This window comes from Montipora capricornis, chromosome 6 (genome assembly GCF_036669925.1).
Source record: "Montipora capricornis isolate CH-2021 chromosome 6, ASM3666992v2, whole genome shotgun sequence".
NCBI classification, from domain to species: domain Eukaryota; kingdom Metazoa; phylum Cnidaria; class Anthozoa; order Scleractinia; family Acroporidae; genus Montipora; species Montipora capricornis.
The window spans coordinates 8,521,747-8,548,787 of record NC_090888.1 but is presented as its reverse complement, the minus strand read 5'-3'; the positions used below and the strand labels follow the sequence as shown (position 1 = coordinate 8,548,787).

Genomic DNA, 27,041 nt, shown 5'->3' with positions numbered 1-27,041 from the left:
CCTAGATAAGTAGGGAAGAGGAAAGAAGAATCTTCTGGCGGCCTGCACATTTCGTATTGAGCATCCGTTAAAAATGCGTCAAATGTTCGGTGCCAGTCACGCGTGACCACCAACCACAACATAAAAAACAAACAGTTGGGATATTTTCGAACAACTCTGGCAAACACACAACAACCAAGGAATCATGTCAGTGGAAAATTCTAGATAGCTTATACTTTATACTTCTAAATTGCTATTTCATTTTTTACTGAAAATTTCATAGGTTTCTGCCAGACTTGTTTCTGTAACCGACATGGAGGGGAAATACTGATGTGTATTTAGTCAGTTAAAAATTGCTACGAGGTTGTAAACTTCAAAAATATTGAAGTCGCGTGGCGATTGATCATGCGCAAAAGTTAAAAAAAACAGGTCTGGACTGACTCATCCATTTCTTTGGATGAGCGGCACATCAAAGAAAGTCTAGGTGGCTGGCAGAGTCTTCTTTCCTCTTCCCGACTTATCTAGGAAGATCGAAAGAGACTCTGCTTGCAGGGTACGAACATACCACAAGCAACCACGCCTTTTCTATCTATAACACCGTTCGTACCTTTCCAGTTATAGGCCAGTTTGCGGGTATGTTCAAAGTAAGCAAGATGGACAAGTCCCAAAATACATACGATAGCGATGTTATGTTTTGAAGTTACGTTTTCGTTCACCATCCCGTTGTCCTTGCTTATCCCAAAGGACACTGTGCAAGTGCTAGGTTGTTTACCATTTACCAAAAAAGTCGGGATTTCTTGAAAAAAAAAAAAAAAAAAACGGGATTTCCAGAAAAAAACGGGATTTCTTGAAAGGTAGTCCAAAATTCCCAAATGGAATTTACAAACGGAAAACGTGTTTATCATTTGCATTCCCCCATGATTTAGCCTCCCTCCAGACTCTGTCGGTAAACTTGAAACGATTTTTTGTAAATCGTACACGCTTATGCTAACTGAATTTCCCATTCGGGAGTTTTGGCTTACGATTTGAACAAACCTAGTACCAACCGGTTTCTGCTTGTAAATGGTAATTAACCCTAGTCTACCTCTCAGCCATTTTCAACCAGGAATGTTGCGTGACAACACACCAGCGTGCAACACAGCCAAAAGGGCTTGACACAAATACTGGTAAGAACAGCTAAAGTTCCAACAGACACATCACTGCTACCTCCATAGCATACAACCCTTTATTAGTCTGGGCTCAACATCCTGAGAAAAAGATTCTTAACATTATAAATTTCGCTGTTACAAATAGACCGTATTCATAAACGGAGGTCAAAAAATTATTCTGTCTTTGTGCTAATCCTCCTCACTAGCCTCACTTTGGAGCCAAAAAAATCTCTTGAATTTTGTTCGTGCGAACGAGGCTAGAGAGGAAGATTAGCAGAAACACAAAAGGCTCATTTTTCTTGGCTGCCATTTCTGAATACCGTCTATATGATGGAGTATTCAAGCAGTTTGGGCTTCCAAACGCTGTTCATTACAGAGAAAGAACGTAAGTTCGATTCTTTTGCACGGATTAAGTCAAGACAAACTTAATACTTTATTGATTTACGATACGTGTAATCAAATCTAAATTTCAAAATTTAATTTGCTTCTTGTTGCGGCGAAATCGCCACGTCTTGCAGTTCCTCCACGCAAAAGCAGCAGAACGCCGAGACGAGAAGAGCCGGAAAGGAAAAAAGGCAACTCGACCCTTCCCTTGAAGAACAAAATTGTGGTCGTTCTGTTCTCATGCTTTCGCCATTACTTCTCGTTATTGAGAGCCTCAATGAATTGTTCTAAACTTTCTTGAATGTGTCTCACTCGTTCTAAGAGAAAAATGGAATAGAGAAACAACATAAAAAGTTAACACTGGTTAGCACAACCATAACTTTCTACTTCAAAAACAAAATTTATGGACGTCTTGGACCCAGTGTCGAGGACTAAATTTTAACTCTTCGACGACTTGATAATCTTCTACTTATTCAGATAAAAATGTGAGTAGTTCTGGAAAATCTATTAACTTGTAGTTCAGAAATTAAATAAACCGTCCGATTGCAGAGGAGTGTCCTTAATTTCAGTCTTAAAAAAACCGCTTCACGGCTCGGTAAATATCCACTATTTTCGCCGACACTGAGGTGAATAGTTGTTTTAGTATATACCACACAAGTTGAAAAACGAACAGAAAAACTACTTTATTTGTGTAAAATGAGGTCGGAAATTTCAAATCTCGCGCACCGGCTATACTCGGAGTTGAATAGTACTTGGCTAATCCCCTCCGATTTAGCCAATCAGCGCGCGTGGGGAGCACCATTCACTTGTGCGGTAAATACTAATCAACAACTATTCACCGAAGTTGAGGTGGCTAGTGGTGGACATTTGCCAAGTCGCGCAGCACCTAGGTAAAAAACATCACTAGCCAACTCCACTGAGGTGAATATTTGTTCTAGTATAGACTAAAACAGTGAGATAATGTAGCACAAAACGATGATTTTTATTCACTTATTCCTGCTGCGAATTACAATATTTTCTGGCAAATCACGCGCGAGTTGCTCGAAGGTGAAAAGTTAACAGTTATAGCGCGAGAGCGCGCGTGATATCGCGTAATTCCTAGCGGCCGAGTCGGCTAAAATTAGGCGATATCACGCAAGCTTGAGCGCTATAACTGTTTTATAATTCAACACATCGATAACAAATGAAAGATTCCGAACTTGTAACATTTGTGAAGTGGCGCCAGTCCGTCATTTTCACATTCTCTTGCGAAATCTACATGCATAGCCGAATATACGTCATTAATTTTATTAAAAACTGGATCATTGGATACTGCAATTCGAGAGTTTTGATTGGCTAAGCCATCATGGTCATTATACCATGATCACCACATTATACCATGATCTACGCACAAGGCAAGCATCTGCGTGATTTTTTGGGCCTTTTTATTTTTATTGTAGTCTAGTTTTCTATATTTTGGGGGCTTTTTTAATAAAACAATTATTCCACTGGCGCTTGCTGGATATGAGATGATTATAGCCAACTCGGCGCTACGCGCCTCGTTGGCTATCTATCGTCTCATATCCAACGCGCTCATGGAATAATTGTTAAGTAGACCTACATCTATCGAGAGCTTTATGACCATATTTGGGCACTGTATCAATGTGTTGAATTATAACGAAGGATATACGGAGTTTGAGTGGCCAATCAGAGCGCGCGTTCAACGCTATCCACTGATCTAGTACATAATCGGTAGGCCGTAGGTTCGACTCTAGCAAAGGAGCATCTCTTCATTTCATTAACCGGGGTAAAAAAATGTGTCACCCACTTCATTGCAATAATATCATTATTATCAACACGACATCGTCATAGCTTAATCACCCTTTCCTTTGCAAAGAGCTTTCAAGTCTTTTAACTTACTTAATTCTTCGGCTAGATCAACTTGTCTGCCACGAATAAGCCTTTCTTTAGCTGCCTGGTCATGACCGATTTCTTCAAGAACTTGCTTGACTTCTTTTTCCAGTCGGCGGGCTGCGACATAAAAAAAAAGAAAGCGTGACAAACTAAACGCAGCGATAAAATGTCATTAATAATACTCTAGGAACTAGCGACTTGTTACCTTAAGGAATTCTTTCGAGATATTTAATATTACTATACAGGACACCGTTAAACATTTGCATTTTTTATCCTTTGCTGAAGAAGGCAACAGTTGCAGCCGAAACGTCCGAGACGATAAGAATTTTTAGCCAGTGTAAACTTTTTAATTCCTTTTTTACCAAATGAATGAGAAAAATGATGTTTTCGCAAACCAACATGGCGACGATGACGTCACGTCAAAAAAACCTCTTGTGTCAAAGCACTCTTTTCAATGATTAGGTCTAAGCACTGATTTTAGTGGTGAAAAATTAGGATTAGGGTTGGTTAGCTATTATACAAGGGTGGTCAGAATACTGTGGGGCGGGTCGACTCTGGGGAGGAACGACCTGTATTCCTCGCTTGTCTTTGTCCATTAGAAAGAACTCAGAAACGTCCCTTTGAGGTTTTCGCCGTTGGGTGCCCCTGATTCTACAACAATCAAGTCTGTTACCTTCGTGATTCATAACTTGTTGCCTGATCGCGTTACTTGTTGTTTGAATCATCTTTTGGATTCGCCAGAACAGAACAACATCATTGCATCCCAGCTGAAAATAAATTTAAAACCAAGATTACTTGAACGTCCGTTGCATCCAAAATTTCCTGCGAAGTTGGTCTGGCGGAATCGTTAATGTTCAGTAGTAATTGATTCCATGGGTATGGAGCTGCGTAGTTACCTCATTTTTAACTAAATCTCTCCTGTAAAAAGCGTTTCTGCATTCCTGTACATTTCCTAACGACTGGTTGAGAAAATGTTCCCGGTACAAATGGTGCCACGTTTCATTGACCTAAATACAACATAAACGACAGCAAGAATAAAATTAAATGTAGATTAAGTAATTTTAGCGAAATTAATGTTACTAAAGACGGTGCCTACTATTGTTATTGCAATTACAATTACAATGTACCTAATGTTAGAGAGTTAAACAAACAGCGTCGACTACGGCAACAAAAGCGTCACTTCAAAATATAACTTTTCTGTGTGGTAAGTATTTCGCGATTATTCCATCTTGTTATATACCTAGCCTTTCACTCAACAAAGCGAGCACTGTGATTGGTTGGTTCTTGGTCACGTGCCCCTGATCAAATTCAAATGTATTCTGATCGGGATACAATTGTTGCTGCCCGCTCCGGATGTTTTGCTGCGATTGTTGACGGAAAAAGTCTAAATATACAACAAAGCACTTAATGTCTGGTCCCTCGGGAAACTAGTTAGTTTTGTTTTCCCTCGAGTTCTGATGTTTCCCTCGACGAAACATCAGGACTCTCGGGAAAACAAAACCAACTGTTTCCCTCGGGACCATAATTAAGTGTATAATGTTCACTGTGTACAAAATAAGCGAGGTACCCTAGAACAAAATACTAGGAACAAACGGTTTTAGAGAGACTGCCGGTGACCCTGTTCTGATACAAACCTTCATGCTTTTGTAATGTTAATATGGACTAATTGGCATTACAACAACACAATTTACATGATAAAAGCAGTGGGGGCTGTATCAATGCAAGGTCACCTGCAGCCTCGCAACCATTCATAGGCTAGGTCGCTGAGGAAACAGCTGTAAAATAGCCGATTTGAGACTTTCACTACAACACGAACATGCAAAGGAGAACCTTTAATTCGCTTGAAAGCGATTATTATCTCAAGGATACTTCGCCCACATTGTTGGACGTGAACGACACGGAATAATCGCAAAAGACTTACGATATTTCAAACTTATATTTTGAGGTGACGTTTTTACCCACCTCGCCGTCGTAAATTTAAAAGTCCTTAATATAATATATTCGGCTACACACCAGATCAGAAGAAACCTCCACATTTATTGTTTCCAGATTTTTCCGCACTGTCGTAAGTTCGTCATCTGCAAGAACAGGTCCGTGGCGCTGATGACAAGAATCAAAGAAGAACACTTATACACAGAACAAACCAACTTGAAATGTGTTCAAGTTGAACTGGCGTGGAAAATAGCAATCATAAATGAGGGACTTCAGTAGCTGACGAGGACGCTACCAAGGGTTTTCGTTTGAAGCCAGAGACCGTTTGTTTACCATCAGATTTCAAATTAATTCACAAAGCTGCCACTAATAACGTTGCTCCACCATGCGGACGTTCGCAACATGCAATCACTCAACTCCTTGCGAAGAAGGACCAATGCCAGAAACGTCGGCCCGCTAAATTGGCCAATCATAGCGCCCGTACTATCCGAATAAAACTACCTTAAGAGTGTGACCAAAAGGAAAGAAATTAGTGAAATTAAGGGCGCGTTCGATTGACCCTATTCCGGAATAAGAAACGTGGAGTGATGATTAAAACGGTATGTTTAGCGCGTTTCGAAGCAGCAAGGATAATAAAAATATGTTTAAAATAGCGTTTTAGCGGATGTTTGACAATTTCAATGTGAATCTCCGTAAAAACGAAGGATTTCTAACTTATATTCCATGTATTCTTATTCCGGAATACGGTCAATTGAACGCACCCTAAATACGTTTTACTAAGGGCGGGTTCGATTGACGCTATTCCGGAATAAGAATACGTGGAATGATGATTAAAACGGTATGTTTGGCGCGTTTCGAAGCAGCATGGATGATTAAAATATGTTTAAAATAGCATTTTAGCAGATGTTTGACAACTTTAATATGAATCTCCGTAAAGACGAAGGATTTCTAACTTATGTGTATTCTTATTCCGGAATACGGTCAATTGAACGCACCCTAAATACGTTTTACTAAGTTAGGACAAGGAGTAAATTTTCTTCCGATGTTTGCCCTTTTCCGTAGCCGGGAAGATAAACCTTTCACAAGTTCGAGTGGTATTTACCTCATTTGCCTGAAGCAATCTCTGCAGCTCGTCTTTGATATAGCAGCGGTGTTGCTTTAAAACAAAAACAATAAAGATGAAACAAATCCAGCCCTTTTTAAACTATCATGCACGAACATGAAATGTAACCACGGATGACGCTGATAAATAATTTCAATGAATTCCTGACGTTCAAGGAACAAAATATACCCGAATACTAGAGAAATGGCGGGTACTAGACGACATATACGCGTTTTTTTTCGTAATTCCAGAATGTGCTCAGACAACATTTGCAGAGGATGGAAATTTCGGGAGGCAAAAAGAGCATCAAGCATTGAAACGTTATGAAAACTAAGCAGCGATGTCTTTCTCCGTAGCACGAGGGAACTCGATGTCCAACACGAGCATCAGGATTCTACCACAAGTTTGCATGCGTCTGTGGGGTTAGGGTTGGGGTTAGGGTTGGGGGGGGGGGTGTACAGAAATCAAATCACAGGTTGGTTTTTGAGAAGAGGGGAAAACCGGATTACCCGAAGAAAAACCCCTTGGAGTAGAGCGGAGAACCAACAAACTCAATCTACATATGACGCCAAGTCCAGGAATCGAGCCTGGGGCCAATGCCACATTGATAGGAGGTGAGTTCTCTCACCACTGAGCCATCCCTGCCCCCTTCTTAAAACTGAAACGAAGGAATAAATGAATAAATAAAAAAAACGCCAACGCACTTGTTCGCTGCTCCTTGATTTCCAATACAACCACCGTTCCGTCGCCCCTGGACCAAGAAGCTCGTACACATTCTTGGACTCTGAAAGAAAAGTGAATTCAACTCGCATTAAGGACGGTGCCTACTAATTCCAAGGTATTTTTGCGCCGTTTTAAATGTGCGGGAAAAGCAGACCTCAACAAGTGTTATTAAGAAAATTGGGGGTAGCCACGCATTTTTCAAAGATAATCAATCAACAATATTAACAACAAGCTTTGAAATAAAAAGCAATGTATGGCGTTCCTTTCCAAATTAAAGCTTAATTATCTCTGAAAAATGCATGGTTACCCCCAATTTTCTTTTTGGATACCAAGAGCACTTGCTAAGTTCCGCTTTCTCCGCATAAATTCATAAATTTAAACCGCGCAAAAATATCCCCGCATTAGTAAGCACTACCGATAGGAAATCCGAGTATCTGGGGATGCGCAGAACGTATGCGCAATAACAATAGTAGGCACCGTCCTTAAGATTGCCATCGTCATCACCATCATTGTCACGGTGGCGTCAGTGATGATAGGGGCCTTAAACAAGGACGACTGCGACGGCAATGAGAACGTTGTCTAAAAATATTATTTCCCGTTACTGTAATAATTTTGCGATTACCCCAAGACGCTCGGCTGGGAAAGTGTGAGTACACATTCCAAGAATAAAATTGGTGAGAACGGTGTGGATATTTAGAGGTAAAATTGAAAATTCATCGTCAGGTGCTCTCGACCTCCACATGACCTCAAATTTGACCATTTCACGTCGTTGTCAAGACGAGAACGGCAACTAAATGTATCAAAATGTAAAACGCACGTGCAGGGCGTGCAGAACGACTGTTTTTGCTAATTCAACCTATTGTTATGTGGCGTTCTCGTAGACGTCGTTGTCTTTGTCGCCGCCGTCCTTGCTTAAAGTTTCTATTGATGATGATGATGATGATGATAACAGGAAGCTTAAGCACGCGACGCTTTTGAGCCGTGAACAGCAACCGGAAGTGAGATTTTTTTCTTTTTTAACTTGTCTTTATTCAACCACATTTATGTTATTGAGTATCTTTTTACTTTGAAGACGATAAGTATAAAACACTGGGATAATCTACTGTCCGGGCATGAGAAATGTTCACTTCCGGTTTCCATCCGTGGTTCAAAAACTCGGCGTGCTTAACTTAAGAGGGAGTTTAAGATCTACGACGCGACGGCAATGAAAACGTCACAAATTATGCATGTTTAATAAGAAAAAAAGTATCGTTGCACGCTCTACACGTGCATTTTTCATTTTTGTACATTTCTTTCACGTTTTCTGCAAATCTACGACGTGAAATTACCAATAGGACATTTGCATGATGACACCGTTTGACTACAAGTACCAGAATCCTTCAGGTTTCGCTCATGTTAATTAGAGTTATTATTATTTTTACCCCACTGGGAATACAAAATTTAAATATGAAAAGAAAAACAAACTGGATTGTGGTAGTTGTAGTCAAATGACGCCGTCTTGAAAATTGCCTATTGTCAAGTTTTTCAGAGAACGTGAACACAAGGCAGCGAATTTGAATTTTCTGTCATAGCTTCAACACCGCACCTCCTAATTCAGTTCCTGGAAAGTTACACTAGTTTTTAGAAGTTAGACAAGCCAACATAATGACGAAAAAGATTCATTAACCTGAAGTTGCAATTTTGAATGACGTTTTCGTTACTGTCGCGTCGCAGATCTTAAACTCCGTAAGCTCGGAGAGACGCGGACGGCAACCGGAAGACAACATTTCGCGGACCAGGACAGTGGTATCTCCCAGATTTCTTACACTAATCATCTCTAATGGAGAAAAGATACTCAGCAATGTAAATGTGGTCGTGTGAAGACAAGGTAGAGTTTTATACATCATCAGCAATGTTGAATAACCGTTTCACATGCTCTCGACAGATACCTGACAGAGTTTTGAACACACCTCAAAGCAAACGTTTAAAGCTCAAGTCTAAGACCGCTCGAACCTTGCCGGCGTACAAGCCTTGCATATACTAACTTTCAAAAGATGCTTTCAACGTCCAAAACTGCCAAGTGAAATGTAAGTAAATTCGGTTACAAACTGCTGCTCTTTATTGTACCTTTTTCCAGTTCATCCTGTAAAGTCGTTTCCATGAATTTTACAGCGGAGTCCCACTGTTGCTTCTCACTGACGGACCAGTCCTCGAGCGCAGTCAGCTGAATCACGCGCTAAATTGAAAAAGAGAGAATGGGAACAATCGTTGATTCCACGTCACATACATACATACATACTTAATTGACCGCTCCCCATAGGGGCTTTTCAGGGCCAATGAAACACAATCAACGAAACAATAGAACACAACAACTACAACTGTTAAGAATCCCAACTGGCCGGAGGCAAACCAGTTGGCTATTTACAAGTGCAGCTGGGAAGTTGAAACAGGGACTATCAGGAACAAATTCAAAGAGTGGTCAGAGCGGGTCTTGAACCCGGGATCTCCGAATCTCAAGGCAAGCGCCCTAACCACTCGGCCACACTGCCTCCACGACATCTACCTTCAACTAAAGAATTGCAGGAAATAAAGGTCGAAAATCCTCCACTGATTTCCTTTCCCATTTGGATTCTACTCCTCAATAAACACAAGAGTGAATTAGATAAGTAAGGGCAGGAACCCATGACCCGGAGCCGCCAACTCCCATACTGGGCCTATGTCACGGCGTTTTTACAGACCGATCTATTTTTAGACTACATTTTCCGAAAAACAAAAAAAGGCAGTTCCGGTTCGTTGACCCTGTGACGGCAGGTTAGTTTCTTGTAATTGGTCATCGGGCTCCTGGGGAAGTCTCATTCGCGGGAAATTCAATCTAAAAATAAATCGGTCTGTGAAAACGCCGTAACACCAACACAATGTAGGCTCCGGGTTATGGGTTCCTGGTAAGGGTTATCGGCCTTTCACTCGAGGATATCAGATTTCGTCACCTCTGGTTCCGCCCGAGGGCGCAGCCCAAGGGCGGAACCAGAGGTGAAGAAATCTGATATCCCCGAGTGAAAGGCCGATAAAATGCTTATTTTACGCATTGGTGAGGTTTTCTAGAAAACGCACTGTTGTTTGAGATGTCGACAAAACAGCTTGATGAAGATTTGTAAAGAAACAAATGTACGTGGTCTCTAGGGACTTAAATTACCTCCATATGCGTGAAAAATTGCGAAAACAAAATTGTCATGGTCTGAGTTGCACTGTGGATGTTTTGAGGGGAATAACTGCAGGGGACTAACTCAATAGACCTCTTTCATAATGGCGGCCAAATAAAATATTCTTTTGTTTCAATGCTAATAAGCCCTACTAACCTCGCTACGACGAGTAAATTTCAAAAGAATATTTGTTTTAAAACGAGGGCAGTAGGTCTAATTAACATAAATACAAAAGAATGTAAAAGTGGTCGCCATTTATGAAAGTGGTCTATATACTCCCCTGCGAGATTAAAGGAACCCAGCCTTGTAGCAAATAAGAGTATTTCTCTATCAATTTGCAGTCTTGTCTCAGCACAGTCACCAATGAATTTATTTTTTGATACAGTTTGCGTGCGAAAACAAGCAAAGGGCCGACACTAGTACATTAACCAACCAGGAGAAGCCATGTCAAGCGTGACTACTTCAGCCATGTTTTCTCAGGGAAATGACGAATTATTTTCGCGGGAAGGGGTATTCCAAAAATAGACTTATTTGTGACTGTGCTTGGGAGACAACCCTGGCTACGGGAACACTCTTATCTAATTCACTCTTAATAAACATTAACAGCTGCCTAAGCTGAAACAAAACAAACTCAACTCCATTGCAGTAAATGTGGGTAAACTTGGTCAGCTTGATGGAATAAAATTCACTCTTCGACAAAAGGCATCACCTTGAAGCTCCGAAAACGTCTCTTTGTCCTTATTTTACTTCCGAGAACCTCGAGGTCCTGTGCAATGTTATAATTTGAATCCAAAAAGCGTGACCACTTTAAATTTATTCACAATACCACACTATCCAATCAGACGTCAGAAAAGGCCATCTTCGGGTTTGTATTGGATAGTCTTCTGGTATGAAAAATGTGCATTAACTACAAGTGGTCAAACGCTTGGAATTCGTGCTGGAATATAGAAATCGAGCTACAAAGCCGAGGAGAGCTTCCCTTACATGGTGCACTAGAACTCGTTTATCTCATTATGGGAGATATTTGGGATGGAGTTTGCTCACCAGACTGTCAATGGCTTTTGCCTGCCACACGTGGCTTCGTTTGCATTCGTCTGACAGTTCGGATTTCAGTCCCTCAAAGAGATGACTGTGGCCATTATCACTCTTGTGTTCCTAAGAGCACACAACATACAAACAGTTAAAATTCTGCACACCTGGAGGGTTTCGGCTGAGAGCTTTTCTTCTCAAAGAGCTCTTATCCGCTTTGAGCTACATTCTACGGGCCATAACTGTGTTACTGACTTCTTGTACGAAAATTCCTCCCTGCTTAGGCACAGGTTGGTTTGCTACAAGGCATACTTCGCTACCAGTCAACTCGCCACTAAGTATTATTCGTTCATTACGCACGGCAGTTGTCGGATCTTAACAACATCACTGTACTGGCTGACAAGTTGGTTTAAGGGCGAATCTTCTTGTGGCGAGATGACCATAAACTGCCTGTTCATAGGAGCGATTTTCTGGACAACGTTTTTGGTCGCAATCAAGATTACCGGAAATAGCTAGCAAATCGCATCACAATTTGAGCAATTTCAGTTTCGCCGCGCTTTAGATGCAAGCTCTGACATCTGTCAGGCTATAAATAACTCTAGAAATCATTACAGAATTAAACGAGCAAATCGAAGGCGTACTTGAAATCGTTGCTGCAGTCATATCTAAAGTCTGAAATATCGCAAAAATACTTGCCAGCGTTAAATGGTTTCTTACTTGCATCGCCTTGTAAAATTCCTCAAAAAGCGTTTCCCAGCCAACCTGTTGAGTGTGAGGGTGCAGTAATGAACTTGAAGTATACAAAGGTTGTCGGGTTCAGTCTAGTATCTCATCACACCTTGTCAGTTTTATAAGATCTACATTGTTTTCTTGGAGCATTGCAGTTAATATCTTTTAGTGTATTTATGGCTGTCAAGGAAGGAAGGAAGGAAGGAAGGAAGGAAGGAAGGAAGGAAGGAAGGAAGGAAGGAAGGAAGGAAGGAAGGAAGGAAGGAAGGAAGGAAGGAAGGAAGGAAGGAAGGAAGGAAGGAAGGAAGGAAGGAAGGAATTCAAGTGCGCACAAGTCGTCATCTACGTAATTTAGCATATAAAGTTGCTTCGTCCTCTAGAAACTACCACAAATTGTCATTCTTTCCAAGAACTATAAAAGAATGGAACAGCCTGCCGCAATGCATGGTTGAGTTGCCAACCTTGGCCTCTTCAAGGCCCCATTGTCTAATCAGAAGAAGAAAAAGAAGAAGAAGAAGAAAATATAGAAAGAAAGAAGGAGGGGAAGGAAGGAAGGGAAGGGAGGGAAGGGAGGGAAGGGAGGGAAGGGAGGGAAGGAAGGGAGGGGAGGGAAGGGAGGGAAGGGAGGGAAGGGAGGGAAGGGAGGGAAGGGAAGGGAGGGGGGGAGGTGGGGAGGAGAGGGAGGTGAAATGGTGAAATACTTGGATTTCTCTTTTTACTACTTTACTTATACCATGGCGCACAGGGAGATTTTTTAATGCAACATTTTGTTGTGGCAACACGTTGCAGGTTTTTGAATCGCTTTCAAAAACCTGCAAAATTGTTGCCCGAATTTTGTTGGAGTTGGGGCGTGTAACATCGTCCCAGAATGTACCCCGGAGGACCGAAATAAGTCACGTCGACAGGGACGTAAACAGTGTCCGCCAAATTTGTCGCCTGCAGGAGCCCGGGCTCTAATGTTGCGTCAAAAGTTGTCTCGTGTAACATACCGTTGCCGCAACAAAGCTGCGTGAAAAGTTGTCTCGTGTAACATGGATTAAAAACGGGCGTTAAAAAATCAGCTCGTGTAAACATCACCTTTAAAATAATAAGCAATACCTTGACAGAAATATCGGGGAGAGTCCGGTCTGCCCACTGCTTCAGCTTGATGTCCACAGAAGTGTTAAAGTTACTCGGATTATCGGCCTGAGCCGCAGGAAGGTAGATGCTTTCTATGAAGTGTGGAGCCACCGCTGACCACAGATGCTTGGTTATGGCGTCCTCCCACATCTGAGGCGTGATCTCGCTTAGCGTCAGCACTTCATCGAGGATTTCATTACGGGCTTTGTCGAAAAGCTCACTCTGTGAGAAAAAGGACCGTAATGAAGCGGATTGTGGAAACAACACCAATATAGGGCGTTTCAATCGATTAACCAAAGAAATCACTTTGGCCAATCAAAAAGGACGGAGACGATCGTACTTCACTTAACCCTTTCACCCCCGTGGGGTTCCCCATTGACGAGTAAAATCGTCTGGCGTTAGACAGAGTAAAATCTGTAAGTGGCACTCTTGGGAGTGAAAGGGTTAATTATGATTTATTACTTTGCACATGCAATCACAACTCAAAGCAAAGCAAGTCATAATTGGTTTCGGTTATGTCTATGATTGGGTGAGATTGTAGCAATATATTTTATGTCAATCACTAGGTGCAAGAAAGCGAAACTACAGAAATCCCGAACGTGTTTTTTCGCCACTCAATTCATGATGAAACCTTCTCTCTTTCTCAAACTCGTATATCGTTCACTTGAAAACACGAGACCGAAAATTCCTTACGACAGAGAACTCTAATCTTATTAAGCCATTGTCGCTTATCGAAGGTACAAGCAAACAATAGATTTACTGATCAAACAAAGCTCGATGCTATTCTGGTTAGAAGAAATCTGAATATAGCTCAAAAAGTTTCAATTCAAACGTTTCGACACTCCTGTCTCGTGTCTCCACCCCTAAGGAAGATACTGGAAAAGAGTGTCGAAACGTTCGGTCTTTGAATTGTAACTTTGTTATCTGCATTGCAATGTCTTCTAACCAGAGCAGCATTGAATTATGTCTCCTATAGCCAACCTGGAGGGCAATGCAAACTGTAGCTTTCGAGATTTATTGACTTTGGCACATTCGCAACAAAGAAGTCAAGAATAAAGCAAGCCCCTCTCACAAATGCAACTGCCATTTACTGTTATAAAATGAAATTTTGTGGTCAAAATCCTGGCTTTCCATCTTCCAGATAAAACCGCTTAGCGACAGTTGCGAGTTTGAACCCTCATCTTCAAATCAAATGTTATTAGCTCAGTAAGGTTTTATTCGCTTCTCAAGTTTGTCACCCAAACCTACCCGATCCAATTCTCGCAGCTTTGGGAAAAAGTTTTTCCACTCCGTTTCAAGATTAAACCTCTTGGCTGAAAAAAAAAAACCGAAATAGTTTGGACTGGCGTTGAGGCGGGAGACAAAGCCACGAAGCAGTGTGACCCTGAGAGTACTCTTACTCACTAAAAGCTGTGCAGGAGAGTTGACCTATTAAGCTTTCACGAAATGGGACTGGCATTGCGTGAGAACCCAAAAAGGGGTAATAGGCCAGTTTCGTATTCTAAGGGTTGGACTGGTTCTAGCATGAAATGGAGGCTACTGCGGCAAATTAATTTGCATTTGAAAAGATTTGCCCGAATTAGCCTCCATTTCATGCTAGATCCAGTCCAGTCGTAAGAATTCGAAAATGGCCTATTTGGAGACTACTTCATTTGACCAAAAACAAGACCCACTAGCATAACCAACAGCAACATACACAAACGCATTAAATCATGGTTAATTAGTCCTAGAGAGCAAAAAGGCTCCGGCTTTGTCGCCGCCTGAATGGCTGGCGGGATTTACACGCGCGCGAGAGGACTAGCGAGAGTTGCATAAAGAATAGTACACCTGGGGAAAACTCCGCGTGATTTTGCCCCTCATTCCTCGAGGCCAGCGCTCGCATTGATCGCGCACACGAAATAACCACGCCAACAAAGCCGGCTTCAGAGCTTGCGCATAATGATTGTTCCCATAGTTACATCGATTGTTAAATACGTCATTCACAAAGATGTTCTTTTGGTTTGTCACACAATCTCTTTCGTGACAGCTCTCTTTAATACTCCTAGCAAAAACTACAACATTAACAAGAATAAGCAAACACTACACACAACAGTTCAGTGAAAATTCCTATCACCTTTGTACGAATCTGCCTGCTGCTCAATTGATTCTCGAACCATTTTCCAAAAACAGTGAGAAACAGCAAAGCTCAAGTTCTGCGTTGTCATCTGACTGGCTTTGAACACTCCTGACCTGTTGGGCGAAGAGAAAGACATGGCGACCAACATAGCCTTTATAAACTGAGCAACTTGATGCAATTTGTGTTGCGAAGGAGCAAAGCAAAAAATTCAAGTTTTAGCCAGTTTCGATTTTAGCGCGATTTTTCAGCATGTTACGGTCGCCGCGATATCCATGTGCTTCGACCTTGCTCCAACCTAATGAGATTAGAGCGGCCAAAGAATCGAAACTAAATGGAATTTTGTCTGTGACAAGAATTGCTCTGAATAGCTGTCACAAAAATCGTACATGTTTACAGGGCCTTCTGTCTAAAAAGAGGCGCTTTTCACTTACTTGAATAGTTTGGAATTTCGGAAAAATTCTTCCTCGTAGCCTCGGATAGTCTCAATACCTTCATTCGTATTACCTAAAACAGCACAAAAATTTATAAAGAGCACTTTCCATGAAATATAACTTTGCAAACGAGTTTGACAACACTGTTTAAATTCACCATTCTTTGTGATTTAGTGTTGTGATGCCTGAAAGTGGAACCATTTGCAGATTTTAAGTGTGGGCGAATCACCGTGTATGCGAAACAACCGGATTCCAATCCTCAGTTATTTAAGGTGTTGGCCCGCAAGGGTTCAAACCAGTGCGAGTACGAAAACAGGTTAAATCAAACTCTCGTAACCCTAATGTTTCACTCCATTAACTAATGTTCGCTAAATCATTTACGCCATTAATCCTACATTAGTACCGGACATTGTTATTTTCTGCTGTAAGGCCGATTGCCTTTGGACCGAACCCTAAAAGAAGCCTGAGTCGCCAATAAATGACTATACAGAAATGCTGTTTACATTCTTGAGAGTGGAGAAAAAAAGAAAAACTAAACTTATCGCGCGAGTGAAATTCCAACACATCAATTATTCCGTTTAGTAATGGAGTAAGGCGATGTGACTTCTTGTTACTTTGGATGATATTTTTACGTCATTGCCTTGTGTTTCTTCAGCCCAGGGAAAAAACAGAGGCCAACAAATCTACAAATTTACAGCGTCAAAGTACCGGACGTGAAATGGTAAACAACCGGACGATACGTCCGACCTCCGGCCTCAAACGAAAACCCCGAAAGAAACTACTAAAATTCACCAAACCGCCTGCTGTGGTGACCTCCGTCGGGGATGATCGGAAAAATCCGAGTGCTTCTTTGCACGAGTCGAACTTACGACTTTCCGATTACCACTTCGGATGCCCTGCCACTAAGCTATAGGGGATGATCGGAAAAATCCGAGTGCTCCTTCGCACGAGTCGAACCTACGACCTTCCGATTACCACTTCGGATGCCCTGCCACTAAGCTATAGGGGATGATCGGAAAAATCCGAGTGCTCCTTCGCACTAGTCGAACTTACGACCTTTCGATTACTACTTCGGATGCTCTGCCACTAAGCTATAGGGGATGATCGGAAAAATCCGAGTGCTTCTTTGCACGAGTCGAACTTACGACTTTCCGATTACCACTTCCGATGCCCTGCCACTAAGCTATAGGGGATGATCGGAAAAATCCGAGTGCTCATTTGAAAGAGTCGAACTTACGACCTTCCGATTACTACTTCGGATGCTCTGCCATACGCTATAGGGATGATCGGAAAAATCCGACTGTTCATTTGCAAGAGTCGAACGTACGACCTTCCGATTACGAGTTCCTCGTTTATCTGAAACTACCGAGACCAAGTGACAGTCAAGAGGCCACGCTTGCTCACGAGAGCAAATCAACTCGTTTTTGTCCATTAAGTCATAGAATGAATACAAAAGTTGAGGAGCAGTACCTGTGCCGGTTACCACAGCAAAGTAACCAAGAGCCTTCATTGGAAACAACTTTCCTTCTAGAATCTGTTTAATCTGATGACAAAAAAGAAGAATAATTGCCAGCTTGTTGAGGCGCTACCATTGTCCAACACAAAGACTTGTAGGTATTCACACAGAGATGGTTCTACCATCAATTTATGACTAAAAGAAAGATAATTGATCTCCCAAAAAGTAGGTACGGACCACATACATCGTATCTTTGCCGTGTAAACTATCGGTTCCAAGCTTTTTTGGGGGTTTTGCGGCTATGGCAAAAAACAAATCGAGTCTTCGTGTTTAAAAGGAGATGACCTACCCTGCTTGGATTTGCATCATTCTGCTCGGCTAAGTCAACTTTAGTCAGTACAAAAATTGTTCTCTTTCCTTCAAAACAGAACAAAAAAAGATTGTATTCAACTGTACACAAAAACATTTTACACGAAACAGGGTATGAGCTGTCTTTGTTATCATTATTTCAATTTCTTGTTGTTGTTATTATTATTATTATTATTATTATTATTATTATTATTATTATTATTATTATTATTATTATTCCTAGACCATGGCAAGACTCTTCTGGCACACATGGTCTGTAATGTTGTCACAATCAATATTTTGATGACATATTTGTAAGAAATATGACTTACAGCTCCACATCTTTATGCAATAACTTTGGTTTTGCTCAAAGAATTGATACAAAAACTTTTTCAAATAATTCTAGCCTTATAAACTTCTTCATGAACATTGCTTTTTTAACACACCTGAAGGGTCCATGTTGCTCACTAAATCAGTAACATTGCTTCTTTCAGCATCAATGGCACCATCTGTTTTGAATAAAATGCAAATCAAGTGAAGCTATGATCCTCGCCGTTAGGAACTTCACCACTTCAATGACCTCGTGACCTCGCGATGCCGGTGCGACGCTCTAACCAACTGAGCTATGAAGCGACTGACATTAAGAGCTGGTCATTTGTGGGTTCAAATGTTCCCGTGATAAATGAATCAATGAATGAAATCATATATGTGAAATGAATCATACATAGCTTCACTTGATTTTATATCCGCAGTTCAATATATAATTCATTTCACATATATCATTTCGTTCTCCTCACCAAAACCAAATATATCTTACCATTCTTACCTCAAAATTTCGCTTTTTGTCTGCCAGGCAAGACGTGCAAAGTTATCGAAACAAGCAGTAATTTGAACCCACGACCGTGATGCGAGAGGCACAAGTTTATTCTCGATTTTACGTCACAAACTGCTTTACAATGCAAAATTTCTTTGAAAACAGAAATGCAAAGTAGTTCGTGGCGTAAAATCGAGAATATTCCCCTGCCTCTCACATCACGGCTGTGGGTCCAAATTAGAGCGCGTTAAGCAACGACAACGGCGACGGCAACGAGAACGTCACAAATTTGCATATTTACTGGGCAAAGACAATAGCTTTGCACGCCCTGCACGTGCGTTTTTCACTTTGTCCATTTCTTTGCCTTCGTCGGCAAAAAAAAAAAAACAACAACTTGAACTAGCCAAATTTGAGGTTCTATGAAGAACGTTAGCACTTGAGCATGAATTTTCATTTTCTCCCCTAAATCAAGCGCCGTTCCGACCAGTGCCATTTTTGAGGAACTACCTAACCCTTGTCATATTGAAAAGGTTGAAATATGTGTTTGCTTTGGATGCAGAAATTTATATTAGGAAAGAAAAATATTTGAGTTTCGGTGAACTTTAACAAAGTGATCTGTTTCAAGTTTGAAATGGAACACAAGTTCAAAATTACAAACCAATAACTGTCTGAAAGAATTTTTATCTCTGATGCACATTAGTGCATTCATTTATTATTAATGTTGACGACTCTAAGTTAAAATAATACTATTCTTACTCTCACCCTGAATGCACAAGATAATTGCATTTGGATTCTTCATGTAGTTTCTGCACAAGATGATGAAGAAAGGACAAAGTGATAGTAAAACTATTGCAAAAACAAATACAATAATTGACCACTCCCCATAGGGGCTTTTCTGGGCTAATGAAACACAATCACGACAGAACAGAACATTCAATAACAAGTTTTAAGGATCGCAACTGGCTGGATGCAAGCTAGTTGGCTATTTACAAGTGCAGCTGAGAAGTTGAACCAGGGACTACCACGAACAAGTTCTACCAGTGGTCAGAACTCGGATCTCAAGGCAAGCGCCTTAATCGCTGTGCCGCACTGCTTCCTTTCATCAATGCATGGCATTTTAAATTAAGAGGCTTTCTACTGCACCTGCTCATCTCCACGATGTCATCCCTTGTGTTTTCTGCCATTCCAGCTGTGATTGTCTGTAGAATGATGACAAAAAAGCCCACTTATGTCAGAAATGTCATAAATGGCAAGAATGGAGGTTTTGGCAAAGTTCTCCCACATCCTCCACACGTCACTCTCTTGGCAAAATTCGCCAAATCCACCATATCAGCTGATTTGTCAAATATCTCCGCTTATGTCCACCAAATAATAATAATAATAATAATAATGATGATGATGATGATGATGATATATTATTATTATTATTATTATTATTATTATTATTATCTCCACTTATGTCCACCAAATGTCACCCTTTTGCTGAAATTTTGCCAAATCTGCCATTTTTGACATTGCCTGCATTTCTGAACATGATATCTAAAAAAATTAGCTGGCTTCCATAAGGAGAGTTTTCTCTAGTCTGGTTTTAGGCTCACCACAAGAACCAACACTTTTTAATATTTTAGATCGAATTTACTGATATGCTAACAATGGTGGAGTACAAATAACTGAATCCACAGTAACATACCCCAATAACTCCTGGAAGGTCAACCAACACCATGCGATGAAGACCTGGACCTTTGACACTTAGGGAAATTACCTGAGAGAAAATACCTAGACATCAGCTGAGCCATGGCAAAAAATAATGTAATTTATAAATACCACAAATACTGGTAAGTTGGTTGAAAAAGATTAAATATGAGAGGAAAAATATTTAGAAAATATAAATTAGCAAAAGAAGAGTGAAACCTTTAAATGTGGCTATGACATGAAAATTTTGTCACTTCAAAATGCCTGTCATGGGTACATCAAAAGGTTGTGTACCGGCACTTCTTTAACTTTTCTAAATTGTTTAATAAACTAAACACAAGTTTATTCCTATAAATGCATTACCTCACGACTAACAGTTTGACCGCTTTTGACACTGTTCCTCATTCGAATTTCAATTTCCTGCCTAAGGGCTTTAAGCTGCAAATAAAATAAACAAATGAAATGAATGAGAAAAACAAATCAGAACTTGGAAATGTGCACTTTAACACATGTTACAGAGTTATTATGCCATCACAGCTGGTGGTAGACGAAACACTATCGATGGACTACCCTGATGGAGTATCCAAATGAAGAACCCTAACTAAATACTATTTCGAATGAGTACTGTTGGTCTATATGTAAGCAGCGTCTTAAATAGTGCTTACTTAAGCCTAAACACCCATTTTAAATGCCATTGATCAACAGTATTTAAGTCTATAAGCACCCATTTTAACTTTTTTTAGCTTTTGATAATTGTTGCGATGGCCAATTACTTCAAGCAAGTGAAGTGAAACTGGTGCAATTCCTGGATTTAGCTGCATGTGGCCATGCAGACGAAAATAAGCAAGGTATGTATGTGCAATGTAAGCATATAATCAAGTCAGTTCTTTCAACAGTACTCATTTGAAATGGTATTTTTAAGAGTAAGTGCATTTTATGGTAGCCCATTTAGGTAGTCCATGGACTGGGCGGGTCAGTGTTTTGTCCACCATCATTGCAGCCTGTATTTGGGAGACTTGGGGGTGCTTGCTTGTCCATAAGAATACTGTAGGTTCAGTTGCCTATAATTTTTGTCCTGCCATATTGCCAACAATAATGATGGAGGGGTTGGTTTCTTAAGAGACTGTAAAGGGTTATCGCTTGAAACATCAACTCACTAATGTTTCGTATGGTAGCACTGCTAAAAATGAAGAAGAAATTCCAGGTGGTCCCCATTTCAAAAGCCAGGAAACTAAACCCATAAATTTGGTTGCCCTGATTGCTTGGTTGCCAATTGGGAGCCCCCCTACGATTAAATAAACACAGTGTTGAGACGCAATCACATGGTGTTGGAGCTTGAGTATCCCATAGGTCTATGTGTGCGTCTGTGGCTTTTTGTTTTGCACTTTCAAAATGGATTCTTTGATCTCCGTCGCCTGCATATTTGTGAATATTGTCTCGATCTTGTATTTTCCTATCTGACAATTTTTTTGTATTTAAAGCCACAGATATTCAAAACAAGGGTAAATGCTCAGCTGGGGCAGGTTAATTATTGCTACTTCCACACTACTATCAGACATTGACAATAGAAAACTGTCAAGTGAGTCGGGTACTGCTTACATGTATGTACATGTAATTCATGTTCTATTTTTGGCTGGGTTCTCCGTTGTTTTTGCTTTGAGCAACCAGGCTTTTCATTTGACCAAAAATCCATTTGCCCAGTAAACTTTCTGGTTGTCTGGGACGACCGGACGACTGCTAATTCCCAGCAGTGTGGTAGGGGCAACTTGATTGACAAAATGAAACTTTCATGCTAAGAATACTGTCATGTTCACATTTCTCACCAGACAGAATACATAACATACAGTGGTGAATGACATTGATATTGTCCACTGTTATGAGGGCATTTTATTTTGGAAAGAAATGAATAGGAAAGAAGATTACAGTTCTAACCTCATTTTCTTGAGTTAGGTCATACTGGTGAGTGCTTCCCTTGAACTGCGCCATGTGATTAGGACCTTCGCTTAAGGTCACCTAAAAAGCAACGAGATTAATATTTAATTAATACTAAACAATAATTTTTTTTATTATTGGATGAGGTAAATGTTATATCCGGAATAATCAAGGTCTCGGTTAATCGGTTAATCGACCTTGATTATTCCGGATATCACATATCACAAAAACCGAATCTAATAATTGTTTTATTATACATTATTTTGAAGAAAATAACGACAAACGCATTATTGCAGCGATCACAGTTTATTTCCAAACACATTGCTCTTGGAAATCATGCTTGCGCATGCAACCTACAGATTATTCACTTATCTGTAGGAACAGATTAGTGAATAATCTGTAGGTTGCGCTGTTTCCCAGAATTAACTGTAGGCTTTTAGCCAATGAGAAGACAGATGGTGACTACAATGTATAATAATAGCAGTAATCAAAGATTAGTGAGGTGCGCTCAATTCCTATTTTGTCATCAACAAGACACTTGGTACTGCCTGATGGTCACCCATCCAGGTATTGACCCCGTCCAACAGGACTTGACTTAACTTGAGCAAGCCGTAATAATATCACATGAGATCAAGGTTATTTGTGCCAGAACAAGATGGTGTCCAAACACTCAAATTGTATATCATCACGATCAATAGCCAACTTGGGCATTCTGTGGAACTGAACGCAACAATCGTGTAGATTGTGTTACAAAATCTCTGAAGATAAAGTCTGGGAGTGGCTGCAGGGGAATCACTCTATAAGGGAGCGTCTCCAAGTTAATATCGGAAATTTCCTTTCTGATCTAACTATTGGCATCTTCTGATTCCGATAAGAAAAGAGCAGAACTCAAGAATTTCTGTTTCAAAGTTTCTTACTTCCTATGCAATCGGAGAATCTTCAGATTTTCCGATTACTCAGACGTCACACGTACTTGGGCCACTTTGGAGGAGGAATGCAAAACTACACAATAAAGGGGATATACTTTTAATTTGAATTTTGCAAAATTCATAGCATCAAGTTCATATTTTTTTTTCTTCTTCAAAAGAAATTAAATATTTACCATTACAGGTGCTCTTGTCATCATCTGTCCAGAACCTCTGCAAAAGAATTTTTCAAGAATCTTCATCTTAATCTACAATTGCATTTACATGTATATAGTACATGGACAGTATATTAATGATCATTATTACAATAATTATGGTTATTAATGACTACTTTTTGTAATGAGAGCTTGTCTCCCACATATCAGTGGAATTTTTTCATTCAAATACATGTACAGTACATGTAGAAGGAAGGATTACAGGTATGTTTTTGCAAACGTTGGCCGTGTAGCACTTATACTTGAACATACTTAACTGATTAGATTGTAATGTGACTAGTGCTAAGTTTCTATCCCATATGAACCATGTGAGCGTTAGCCCTACTAATGGAAATGGGCCCACACAAGGGCTGAGAAAAACTCTGACCACGGTGAGAATTGAATCCACGACCTTTGGGTTAGATCACCGCTGCTCTACCGACTGAGCTACAACGTCAGACGGGAGAGGCCGTGGGAACTGAAGATGTTAAAGTCACGGCAATTAACATGTACAATACATGTAGCTGCACAAACTTATTTCCTACTCTTATTATTTTGTTACAACAAACCTTGGAAATATTCTAGCCTGTGCAATCATCTCCAGGACACTGGTTTTGCCTGCACTTTGATCGCCAACTACAACAACCTGGAATTGAAAAGCATTGACAAATAAGAATAAAAAATTTTATTGATTTCAGGGTTAGCCCTGAATCCAAAGAAAATAATAGAGCTTGATTTGTTCAAGCAAAACTCTGCTGTGCATGTGACTGAAAGCACATTTAATAAACCCTCCCATGTATACAGTATGTGTGTGTTTCACTTAATTTATTCAATGAAACCAAGTTATACATGTAGATCCATTACAATTTACTTCGTCCAAAGTGAAACAATTTCAAATAATAATCATTTTAACAAACGTTGACAAAGTTGCATGATTTTAACTACTTAATAACCGAGAGTGAGGTTGTTAAAGCAAAATCTCAAACCAAGACCTTGCCGTATTAACCGAGTGACAGCGAGGTCAATACAGCTGGCTGAGGTTTGAGATTTTGCTGTAACGACCGAACAGTCGAGGTTATTAAGTTGTTTACTATAATTATGGCTAACAGAAAGGTTCTAAAGAAGACAAATTTTAAAGTAATTTGCATAATCCATAATCGGCCTGTGGGCATAACAAGAGAATAATGCCCCCCTAACCCTTAGCTGCCATTAGCCAATCAGAGCCCATGCTATATTGGCCAGAAACACTAGCCATATACTAATGTACAGTGTAATTTAATTTATCCAACTTTGTTGTTGCACATTAATTAATTTTGCTCAGTTCCTACAGTATACATTGTAATGTTATGTTAGACTTCTTTTTAAAGAATACAGAAGGTGACATTGCACAGGTAGCCTTAAAAGATTCCCTTGAATTTGAGGCATTAAGTATATAGGTCTCTTTCAGCCAGTTTAACCCTTTGACACTCAAACTGACCTAAACCGGCCAGACTTTTCACGGAAATGGTCAGTACTGCAAAATTCCGACCGAGAAAGAACCAATCAGAGCGCTGGGATTTGCTCAAGACTGGCTTTGCCATATAATAAAATGTTATTTGCACCAGTTCCTCCTCCAAAATAATAACCAGGTCCCAGTTGTACATGTTCAAAGGCTGGATAACTTTATCCACAGTTTTAACTAAACTTCACAAATTAAACATTGCCCAAGGTTTTATACATATTCGTGGTTACACTGAAATCTTTGCACAGATCGACACTGTTGGATGGTGACTTATCCACCAGGCCCGAGTTGCTTGACGCATGGTTAGCCCTAACCAGCGATAAATACCATGGAAACCTATTGGTTTTGATACCTCTTAACCAACGGTTAGCGCTAACCACGCTCCGATCAACCAGCCCCAGATAAAGTCATCCAGCCTGAACATCTGAGCCCTGACCTTTAACAGTATGAGAAGAATACAATACCCTTGGTAGATGGTCAGTGGTATTATAGCTGACGTCATACTCAGACAGAAGATCCAGCACATCAGAGTACATGTCAATGAGAGATTTCTGGCAAGAAGAGTCACAACAGAAAACAATCATTTTCTCATTGAGCAAAGGTCAATATTCCATAACACATTATTATTTTCGCCTTTTGAACATGTTGCAGGTCATTTTGTTCCTTAGGCAGTGATCCACCTACAAATTTAGACCAGTCCCCCTGGGACTCACCAATCCATCAACGAGTGAGTCCCAAACCCATTCAATTAGTCCCATATCGAAGTTTAAAGTCCAGTGTGATATTAAATTAAAGGCCATAAGCCATTCGTTTCTCGTTTAGTGCTGTGTGCCTCTTTCGTCATGCCATTATTCTCTTTATGTTCTGTGCGTACTTTGCAGTACATGTAGTTTTCCTTTTCTCCGTACACCAGCCATGAAAAGACTTGAAGCCATGGATTGAAAAAAAATCTTGGTTTTGTATGGCTTGATGAATCGGAAGCACTTTTATTTTCAGTAGGCTTATCTGTACTGGCCAGGGATAATTATATTTCATTTACTTTCATGAATTTGAATGACAATGTTGGCAATGAAAAGGATGAAACTACATTCACTGTTTCCAAGGATGCTGCTTGTACTGATGACAATGACGATGATGATGGGCAACAACATAAATGGTGATGATATGCAACACCACTGCTAATGTTGACGGCGATGATGACGACAATGACCATGACAATATCGATCAATGTTGACAACCATTATTACTACATGTACATGTATCACTATTACTGGTTTCTTTAACATAGAAGGAAAGAAAGGTTTGTTTCACCTTAATCTTGCGTGGTGTTGGCATGCTATCACCCTTAAGAATTATGACTTGTTTCCTTAACTCGCGGTTGTCCCTTTCAAGCTTGTCTATCTCTCTCTGGTACCTTTGCTAGAGGAAAATAAGAAACCATGCATTACAAAAAAGATAGCCCAAATCACCTGAAAAAAGGAAGAAGACAGTGTTCCTTGCACTTGTCTGGACAATAATTGAGCAATATTTTTGTCTCTTAACGCACAACAACTGAAAAATTCAGGTGATTTCAACAGGAATCGAACCCATGACGTCTGTGACACCATTGCAGTGCAGTGAATTTTTCAGGTGTCTATAAGAGACAGTTGCGTGAATTGTACATCTCACACACCCCTCATCCAACAAAGACTTGAAAGCTGTATTATTATCAATATACGCAGCCAAACAGAAAACCGGCCTCTTCAAAACACACGCTCAGCGGGCCGCAAAAGACTGACAGCTGGCTGCTAATGCATTATCAGCCCTACAGCTGATTGGTTCTTGCTTCAACTTTGTGATATGCCTATTATTTATGGACGATTTTACGCAATTGGTAATTTTAAATAAGTTCACTGGGCTGAGTTGATTCTTTAACAGCTTGTTCAATCAACACTCACATGATGATTTGAAGTGACTTTGAATTCGTTATTCACTTAGCTTGTATTATTAAAACTTGCATTCTTGATATCATTTGGCCTTGTTTATTGATAACAATGATAAAGGCATGACTTTTTGAGGGAATATTGTTTATTTGCGCCCTTGTAGTGTCATTTGTGGGCGCAAATAAACAATATTCCCTCAAAAAGTCATGTTATTCCCTTATTGACAAAAATGTCCCACCATATATCTTGCACCTCAGTGCCTGAATTAAAGAGCTTTAGTTAGTTAGTCCAACAGAGTACCCACTTGGTTGGTATTAAAGTAAATAATAGGCCAATTTGCATGACCACGTCACATGATCTTGTCAAATTATCATAAAAGATGGTCGTGATACAAAAAAAAAAACCAGAAATGGAAAGAGTGTGATCAAATTAGTAAGAACGTCCATTTTGAGGCCACTGAAATTTAAGTGAGAGATTTCACAGTGATTTTAC

At 40.2% G+C, this 27,041-nt stretch overlaps 1 protein-coding gene across 2 annotated transcripts in view; it reads right to left on the bottom strand.

Annotated features, from left to right (window-relative positions):
* Positions 1–1,190: 1,190 nt before the first annotated feature.
* The window catches only part of LOC138051398 (dynamin-like GTPase OPA1, mitochondrial), a 33,123-nt gene continuing 7,272 nt past the window's right edge, over positions 1,191–27,041 (bottom strand). For both annotated transcript variants that reach the window (XM_068897586.1, XM_068897587.1), the window contains exons 7-32: positions 25,939–26,046; positions 25,092–25,178; positions 23,696–23,772; positions 23,109–23,145; positions 22,007–22,087; positions 20,438–20,512; positions 20,073–20,144; positions 19,526–19,581; positions 19,145–19,188; positions 18,015–18,077; positions 17,570–17,637; positions 17,235–17,307; positions 15,765–15,837; positions 15,331–15,446; positions 14,466–14,530; positions 13,197–13,439; positions 12,087–12,131; positions 11,385–11,495; positions 9,268–9,376; positions 7,143–7,222; positions 6,439–6,492; positions 5,418–5,504; positions 4,301–4,411; positions 4,078–4,171; positions 3,411–3,521; positions 1,191–1,828 (exon numbers count right to left, since the gene is read on the bottom strand). In XM_068897586.1, coding sequence (XP_068753687.1) covers positions 1,764–1,828; positions 3,411–3,521; positions 4,078–4,171; positions 4,301–4,411; positions 5,418–5,504; positions 6,439–6,492; positions 7,143–7,222; positions 9,268–9,376; positions 11,385–11,495; positions 12,087–12,131; positions 13,197–13,439; positions 14,466–14,530; positions 15,331–15,446; positions 15,765–15,837; positions 17,235–17,307; positions 17,570–17,637; positions 18,015–18,077; positions 19,145–19,188; positions 19,526–19,581; positions 20,073–20,144; positions 20,438–20,512; positions 22,007–22,087; positions 23,109–23,145; positions 23,696–23,772; positions 25,092–25,178; positions 25,939–26,046 — 2,205 coding nt within the window. In that variant the 3' untranslated portion in view covers positions 1,191–1,763. The remainder of the gene's footprint in view (positions 1,829–3,410; positions 3,522–4,077; positions 4,172–4,300; positions 4,412–5,417; positions 5,505–6,438; positions 6,493–7,142; positions 7,223–9,267; positions 9,377–11,384; positions 11,496–12,086; positions 12,132–13,196; positions 13,440–14,465; positions 14,531–15,330; positions 15,447–15,764; positions 15,838–17,234; positions 17,308–17,569; positions 17,638–18,014; positions 18,078–19,144; positions 19,189–19,525; positions 19,582–20,072; positions 20,145–20,437; positions 20,513–22,006; positions 22,088–23,108; positions 23,146–23,695; positions 23,773–25,091; positions 25,179–25,938; positions 26,047–27,041) is intronic.